At 43.3% G+C, this 9,108-nt stretch overlaps 1 protein-coding gene across 5 annotated transcripts in view; it reads right to left on the bottom strand.

Annotated features, from left to right (window-relative positions):
* Window positions 1-4,822: 4,822 nt before the first annotated feature.
* The window catches only part of nacc1a (nucleus accumbens associated 1, BEN and BTB (POZ) domain containing a), a 30,328-nt gene continuing 26,042 nt past the window's right edge, over window positions 4,823-9,108 (bottom strand). For 4 of the 5 annotated variants that reach the window (XM_015945841.3, XM_015945839.3, XM_070542685.1 and 1 more), the window contains exon 8: window positions 4,823-5,297. In XM_015945841.3, the coding sequence (XP_015801327.3) occupies window positions 4,987-5,297 (311 nt within the window). In that variant the 3' untranslated portion in view covers window positions 4,823-4,986. The remainder of the gene's footprint in view (window positions 5,298-9,108) is intronic. The other variant, XM_070542686.1, reaches the window with a different exon arrangement.

Below are 9,108 nucleotides of genomic sequence, written 5' to 3'. Positions count from 1 at the left end.
AGTAATAAGACAGAAAAAGCCACGCCAAAATAAGTTTAGGAAGCCCACTTAGAATCGTAATAAAAGCATTTAAAATAAATACCATACACAGTTGAGGAAACGTTGGTTTAAGTACCTGATATGAAGTGGTCGCTGCATAAGCCAAAACCTTTACTCTCGGGGTCCCACAGTTTCATTTTAGCCCGGTCACTAGCGCGTTTTATTACAATGATCCAACGATTGCGGCGCTCCGGATCTTGGGGAATCCTGTAGATGGCTCATTCCTTATGTCGTCCGTGTCTGTTCTGCATCCTGGGGCACAACAGGAATCTACCATATTTCCCGTTTGATTGAGTTTTCTGACAATAACAAATAGTCCAGCTGCGGGCTTCTACCTGCCAATATGGCGCAGTTTCGATTTGAACTGTTGCATGCCGGGAGAAGTGACGTCAACTCCCGGAGCTCTATAGCTTCTGTCGATCACAATTCGACAACGGATTATGAACGAATGGATAACGCTCAAAACGCGCTGATTCTTCCTGATGTAAGAAGTGAGTCTACTCTTTGTTTTGGCGTTGACATCATCATAGAGCGCAACACTCTGTGAGTCTTAAAAAAACTGTGAAAACGCTGGCAGCGAAGGGATTTTCTGATCAGGAAACGGCTGGCAGTGAATGAGTTAATAATTGGCTTTAGGCATCGGCAACCAAATTCATTAAATGTCGGTATCGGCATTGAACTTAAAAAAACATGTTGGTCGGCCTCTAATATTGACTATTCTAACCTACCTGTTGATATTTTATATTTTAATTTATTTTGTTTATTTATATTCATATTTTAATTATCATGCCATACCATGTGTCTGATTTCATGAAAAAGCATAAAAATGTGTTTTTTAGTTGGGTAAGCACCTTCCTCAGTAGAAATGAATGCACTAAGGGTGAATGGAGACCCATCTAAGATGGCAGCCGGCCACTACGGCAGCTCCAATAGGCAGCGCCAGTCAACGGGCCGTCTACGTATTTGTCTGTGGTAGCCGACGCCAAGGTATTTTGCTGCCTTCTTTACATGGTCCCAAATTCCTAAATGTCACAGTGGTTCATGCAAAGGTTATTTTGTAAAACTTTGCACCAATAACAAACTTTTAAAAAATGGTTTCTTAAAATATCACCAGCAGCGCAGTCACTTAAGCCACTGCTGAATCTAGACAAACCATAGCAGCATAGCTTAAGGAAAAAGGGATCTAAGACACTCGGGAGAAAGAAAATGGGTTAAAAGCCTTTATTGTCACATGGCTAATCCAATAAAAATCCTGTTGACTAGTTTCAGCTGCACTGGCCTTCGTCAGGACGAAACTTTTGCCGTTTAAACCGTAGCCGGCGCAAAACATTTTGCTCTGCAGGTGGATCTGCATGGCGGTCTATTGAAAAGGTTTTGGCATCAACTTCAGATGACTTGGACTTTTATGTGACACTTGAGCAGATATAGCTTTAATCACAAAAATTATGTACTTATATATTCTTCGATGGTGTATGGCAGCACTATTGACCGTATCGCTGAATACATCTAATTGTTTCTTGCGCTGATTGGTCGTAGCACTGTCCAACTGCGTGTGGTGACAGTTTGAAAGACAACCATAGTCGTCGTCTTCCTCCGCTTATCCGGGTCGCGGGGGCAGCATCCCAACTAGGGAGCTCCAGATCATCCTCTCCCCGGCCTTCTCCACCAGTTCCTCCGGCAGGACCCCAAGGTGTTCCCGGACCAGATTGGAGATGTATCCTCTCCAACGTGTCCTGGGTCGACCCGGGGGCCTCCTGCCGGCAGGACATGCCTGAAACACCTCCCCGGGGAGGCGTCCAGGAGGCATCCTGGCCAGATGCCCAATCCACCTCAACTGGCTCCTTTCGATCCAGAGGAGCAGCGGTTCTACTCAGAGTCCCTCCCGAATGGCCAAGCTCCTCACCCTATCTCTAAGGCTGAGCCCGGTCACCCTACGGAGGAAACTCATTTCGGCCGCTTGTATCCGCGATCCCGTTCTTTCGGTCATTACCCAAAGCTCATGAGCATAGGTTAGGATTGGGACGTAGATCGACCGGTAAATCGAGAGCCTGGCTTTCTGGCTCAGCTACCTCTTCACCATGACAAATTGGTTCAGCGTCCGCATCACTGCAGATGCCAAACCAATCCGTCTGTCAATCTCCCGATTCCTCCTACCCTCACTCGTGAACAAGACCCCGAGATACTTAAACTCCTCCACTTGAGGTAGGACCTCTCCCCCGACCCGGAGTTGGCGAGCCACCCTTTTCTGGTCGAGAACCATGGTCTCAGATTTGGAGGTGCTGATCCTCATCCCAGCCGCTTCACACTCGGCCGCGAACCTACCCAGCAAGAGCTGAAGGTCAGAGCTGGATGAAGCTAGGAGGACCACATCATCCGCAAAAAGCAGAGACGAGATTCTCCTGCCACCAAACTCGACACACTCCACACCACGGCTGCGCCTAGAAATTTTGTCCATAAAGGTAATGAACAGAACCGGTGACAAAGGGCAGCCCTGACGGAGTCCAACCCTTACTGGGAACAGGTCCGACTTACTACCGGCTATGCGGACCAAACTCAAGCTCCTCTGGTAAAGGGACTGAATGGCCCTTAACAGAAAGCCACCCACCCCATACTCCTGGAGCGTCCCCCACAGGGTGCCCCTGGGGACACAGTCATAAGCCTTCTCCAAATCCACAAAACACATGTGGATTGGTTGGGCCAACTCCCATGCCCCCTCCATCACCCTTGCAAGGGTATAGAGCTGGTCCACAGTTCCACGGCCAGGACGAAAACCACATTGCTCCTCCTGAATCTGAGATTCAACTGGACAACCATAGATTTCGCCTAACGGCAGAACTGTCTATGGGTTTTTTGTCAGACTATATATATTTAAATACATGCTTGACAGTCTAGTGAAACACTGGACTTCCCTATCATCCAGGGTTAAAGTTCAGCAGGAAATTTGAATTTATATACATATAAGGATGTAATTCTGAGGTGACAGCAGGGTATACAGTAGGTTTATAAAAGAACATGTGTCAAATGCTTTGAAATCTTTTGGAAATTGGAGCCATTTTAATACAGCAGTAACATAACTTGGTTCCTCAAGATTTAGATAAAGTGCTAAAAATGCCCTAAACTCTATTTCTCCCAACTGAGACCACCCTGCAAGTATTAGCAAGTAATATTTAAAACTTTTCCACAGAAAAACACACTAAAAGGACTGAAAAATTCCTTTAAGTTGACACATTCCAAGCCAAACTTGGATTGCTTCCACTTTGATCCACCTCCCAGAACTGACCGGTCAACATGCATTAGGACAACAGAAATGAAATAAGCTTCAGTCAAACTCAGACTTTCACAAATAAAACAATCAGCTCCAGAAAGAAAGAAAGAACACTTGGGCTTCAACTCAACAGTCTTCTTCGTTCGGATAAGAAACGAAGAAGTGGGTTTTGAGGGTTAATACACAAAGAATTCTACCTGTAGGGCGGGGCGGGGCTGATTGCTACACAACATTTGTCAAAAGGTGCATGAACCGTCGGTTCTTCTCAATAAGGTGCAGAGACCACTCATCATTTGTGAAAGGTGCAAAGATCAACTCAAACTCTTCAGTAGAAATCTTTTACAATTTTCGAAATTGAGTTGTGATGGACTAATTCCTATAACGCGTCTGCACATGGGATCTGCATTATCCAACACACACTCACAGATAGTACCATTAAAAGCTGTTTACATTAACATCTCTTGACATTAATGAACTCTTACTTCTGATGAAAAGGCACATCCTATTCTCCAACAATAATTACGAATTGTTCAAAATATTTGTTATACAGACAAATTTAGATCCAATCATTCGAACATTTTAGAAGTTAACTTCAGATTTGTAAGCCAATGTTTTATCAAAGGAGGTGAACATTGCAGGTGAGCAACCTAATGAAAAGAAGAATCGCAAAGACAGTCAAGCCAACTAATAAAGTCCTATTGTTCCTTTTAGGCTGGTGAACAGAAGATGAAATGCACCAAAATCAGCAGTTCAACTGCTCATTTCATCACTTCCATTGTAAAATAAAGATAAAAATAAATGACAGAGGTTCCTGTGATAAGACTCCTTTGTTATACTCCTGCAAAAATAGCACTTTTCCCTATTAGACAAGAACTCTTCCAAGAATATCGAGATTTTAAAACAATCCCTCTCACTCTCTCACTGCTCACGCCGGTCTAGACATGAGCGCTTGTATAAATATAAGTTGTCTTCTAAAAATATACCCACCTTTAGTTACCCCTCAATCTTCTTTACAACCATCTTTGTAAAAAGCTCTCTCACTCTTTTCAGTCCAGACAAAAACACACAAAAACGTTAGAAAACAGAGAAGAGAACCTTTCTGTGAGACGCGGCACAGTGAAATGCTCTCTCTGGTCTGGAGAAAGGTGAGGTGAGGTGAAGAATACTCACTGGGTGAATGGGGGACTTATGTATGGGGGCAGGAAGAACAAGTAGTGTTGATTTGTTTTAATAAGGTTTCTTTAGTTTCTTTCCCGAGGCTGGAGCACAAGTTGTCAGGCTTGCATAGAGAAAAATGCCAGTGACACTTACATTCATCATACTGGTCACCTCTGCCTCCAGCCTGTCCATCCATCCAGCCACCTCCTCCTCCTCAAGAGGCACTGGTAGCTCCATCTACAACCTGCACCTCAGGGAATGTATTCAACACTGTATTGCAACAGTGGATGCAAAAAAAAAAAAACAACAAGCAACATGTAGAGGCAGAGGCCCCTTCTACACTCTCACTTCCCTCAACTAATTCAAATTTACTATTCATAAAGCAAAAATTGTAAGTTTCGGTGTCCTGGTTATATCAAGCCGGCAGCTGTCGCCATTTGCACTGTCGAGTCAAGATGTGAGAGATCAGCGTTGGCCAAAACGTGAGGAGGCAAGCACAGCTGGGAAAACACAGGGCTGAACGTTCAAAACAATGGTCCTCCGTCTCCACCTACACCTGGCAGAGATTCACCTGACGAGCCACTGGACTCCATACCAGCACCGCTTGTGTTCTCCAGGGACCCGGGGTCGAAGCTCGGGTCCGGCCCCAGGGTGTCGTCCTCCGTCTTGACACTGTCGGGAAGGAAAGCGGAGTATGCGTCACTCTCGGCCATCAGCAGCTTCAGTTTGGGTATCCAGCTCTTACGAACCACACGCCGGGCGTTGGTGCACATGTCCGCCGCAATGGCGTTCATCTCACTCTCTTTGAAGCTGGTGGCAAAATTCTGGCAATAAACTGAAAAGAGAAAGAAAAACTCAGGCTGATGATGCTCCAATGTACATTTGGAAAATAATGTAAAATATGTAGTTTTTTCAAACCAGTAGTTTTCAGGTTCTAAGCCCCACATCTGCATTACAACCCTTTTTTTTTTACAACATTACCAACAGACCAGTTTATAGCAGCCCTTTTGACTAGCTAGAATGGGGAAAGCAAAGTGGGGCAGCAGTCGCTCAGGAGGTAGAGCGGGTTGCCTAGTGACTGGAGGATTGCGTGATCGATCCTAGCTCCCACCAGGATATTCTGCTGTTGTGTCGTTGGGAAAGACACTTTACCCAACTTACCTGCGCTGGTGGTGGTGGTCAGAGGGGTCGATGGCGCAAACAGCAGCCTCGCCTTGGTCAGACCGCCCAAGGGCGGCTGGGGCTATGAAGTAGCTTACCATCACCCGCAGGGTGTGAATGTTGGAAAGCCCTTTGAGTGCCTAGAAAAGCGCTATATAAATCAAATCCATTATTATCATTATTGATAACAAGGGTTGCATTCCACTACTAGAGCTGTACAAGCTTAGCTTTGAATTCTAGATCAACCGAAGCAGTAGCAAAAGAGTTTGCTCTGCAGGTCAGTCTAGCCGCATTCCATTGAAGATTCAGCAGGTCCATCATTGGCCTGATCAAATTTGAGTGTGGCCAACCACAGCGCTCTACGCTTGTTAGGCGGGGTTAATGCTAGAGCTGCAACATAGAAAAACTACAAAGATGGTGCTGGCTCAGGAACGGTGCTCATTTGAAATAGGGCTGGCATAAACTTTGGACGATTTAGACTTTAGTTGTTTATTCAGAAAAAGGCTGTATTGGATTCTTCTTCGGTGGTGTATGGCAGACTTCCCTGTTGACCGACATCAGTGGCGGTGAGTATGTCACGTTGTTTGTTGCTCCGATTGATTTTAGTGCTGTCCAACTAGCGAAAGACAACCATAGATTCCCATCCATGGCTGGATGGTTTCAATGACTTGTAGCCAGACTATATGGCTTGCCTGACTAGAACAGGCTGGTTAAGCAATAAAATAAATATGCATGAATAAAAAGAAATACGAGGAATGTAAATGTGCACATTTACCCCAACTGTAAATGTCCTTTGTGGGAACAACTGAAATCAAGTGTTTGTGATCCCTGGTAATTTGAAGAATTACACACTACTTCAGCCATTTATTTGAAAAAAATGCTTTATTTGCTTCTTCGTCTTGAAGTGGTGTATGGAGGACAGTCTTGTTGACTGATTGATGTAGAGATTAATATGTCGCCTTGTTTGTTGTTGACTGGTCCTAGCACTGTCCAATGGCATGTGGAGACAGTTTGAAAGACAAACGTAGATTCCATCCAACAATCAGGTTCTTTCAATGGATCATGGCCAGATTATACATTTATACATATATAGAATGGCTTGCCATGCAAGGGGTTTCCAGCATGAACTTCCTCTCCTTCATGATTCCCTTGTAGAGAGCAGAATCCAGGAGTTAATCAGCAAATGTCCTAGGTTCCTTTACACTACCACCACCATGTTTGATTGTAGGTATGAAGTTCTTTCTCTGAAATACTTTTACTCCAGATGTAACAGGACACACATCTTTCAGAAACAGAATTTCAAAGTGTGGCCTTTCAACTGAATCAAGAAAATAGCGCCACACGTTTTATTTCTTGCCTTGATGCATGTGATTTTTTTTCTTCTCCAGTGTGGTTTTGGCACATCCTCAACAATCAATGTGCAAGTGGGCAGGGCGGTTTTCATACCAAGTTCTCTGTAAAGATGTTTGATGGATTGAGAGTTTCAGTTTCTGGGGTGGAAATCATTTAAAAATAGATCTTTGCCTTCCACTTTACTTCCATAGACATTAACCAGAAGAATGATGTTAGAAGATGTCACAGAAGCCTCTGATTTTCTCACTAAACCTTTGACATTATAATGAACTTTAGCGCCGTGAACTGATTTCAGATACAGAAACATATTACTGCCTATTAATCAAATTTGTATTTCAACTTCAATCTTTGCTCCAAACGACCACAAAACAATTTAATTCAATAAAAGTAATTTTTTATTTTTATTTTGTCACATTAAGCTTTAAATATATGCTCTTATTATTTTGTCTTGCCTTTGGAATAATGCACACACACACCCCTGTTCTCAAGGCTAAACTCAAACCCAAATAAAGATAAAACACACCAGCAGTGTATGATGTGGGTCAAACAGTGTGCCTTCATCACCATCGTCAGTTTTTTAATCCTCTCATTGTGTGTGGAACAGTAACTAGTGATACATTTCTAGAAGTTCAAGTTCTAAGTGTGGACACTAAAAACCCTCTGGTTGAACCTCCAGGTTCTCACAGCAGCTCTTCTCTGCTTTTACAGCAACACTGTGTATTTTTGTGTCTGATTGATTAAACAGAAAATGCAGTTTAATTAGCTCATGTCTGCCCAAATGTCTGAATGTTACAAAAATATTTGTTTGATTTATTCTTATTTATCCCAAATAGGCCTGAACAATTATATGGTTACCTTTATTGATTCTAAAACAGAAATGATGTTGGTTTTAAAATTTGTATTCTGATGCCACTTGTTCCTGTAAATTAGTAACTTCAGACTCATTAAAGTGTAATCTCTGGATATTTCAGACTCCATGTCACTGAAACCTGTTAAGAATCAGTGTGCTTTCAAAAGTCTGTTTCTGGGGTTACTTGTTTAAAAAGGTTGTTCAACCTCCATCCTATCCTTCTTAATTCCAAAGACATTAACTTCAGTCTTGTCTTTAACTGGAAGACGTTTGATTGCATCCAGTCATTAACTTGTTCCAAACACTGACAGAGTGAGTCTAGGGGACCACAGTCTCTAGGTGATAGAGCTAGGTAGAGCTACTAGGGCTGGGCAATATGGACCAAAACTTGTATCTCAATATCTTTGAGTTTAATTCAGATTAACGATACACAAATTTTTGCCCAGCGCTTTACAACAAAACAAACCACACACCCCTCCGATGCTGTCACGAAACAGGAACGAAATCAGAACAGCCCGTGCTACTGAAGATTACCCTCACATGGGTCATGCATCGTTGAGCTATTAGGGCAAACATGACTGGAATCCAACAGTTTTGACTCATATCTTCGATCATATTGTAATGACTCAGACTCTCTGGCAGCTCTTTTATGGGTATTATTTTCGAGCTACTATCAGGCGTAACCCATGCCTTAACTCAACTTTTTTGACAGAATCGCTCATTATGAAGCATTTTCTAGCCTAACAAAGCGGCAAAAACCGGAACAACCTCTCCCACCCGCTGAACTAACCTTCAAAATAAAAGTTAACCCTAATAGTAATTTTTCTAACAGTTACAACATGTTTGAGGTAATTTGCCTGCTCAGGCTCTCCGTAGATGCTACCTGATTACATGGGGGAGGGGTTTGGCTGGTCTCCTCGCTCAGGCAGGATAAAAAGAATTCTGTTGGCAACCACGGAGAAAAGCCTTGCTGATACATGAACAAATGTCCCCAAATCATTAAAAACCAGGAAGCCAAATGCAAAGTTTAGGGCAGAACATTGACCCAGAGGTTTTCTGATTGAGCAGACTTGTGAGAATACATGTAATGACCACTTTGAGACGGAGCAAGCTAGTCACTAGCATAGCGGCTAGCGCTAGCTGCTATGCTAGCAGCCTGACCAGTTATATCGATCAGAAGTCATCTTGTTTCTTGTTTGAATCTATATCGGTATGTAGCAGGATGAAATAAGCCTGCTCCAAATTAGGTGAGTTGGCGCATACCGGCTTCCGTACTCATGAG

This window comes from Nothobranchius furzeri, chromosome 12, assembly GCF_043380555.1.
Source record: "Nothobranchius furzeri strain GRZ-AD chromosome 12, NfurGRZ-RIMD1, whole genome shotgun sequence".
NCBI lineage: Eukaryota > Metazoa > Chordata > Actinopteri > Cyprinodontiformes > Nothobranchiidae > Nothobranchius > Nothobranchius furzeri.
Note: the sequence above shows the minus strand (reverse complement) of the source record. Positions and strands in the feature narration are given on the sequence as shown.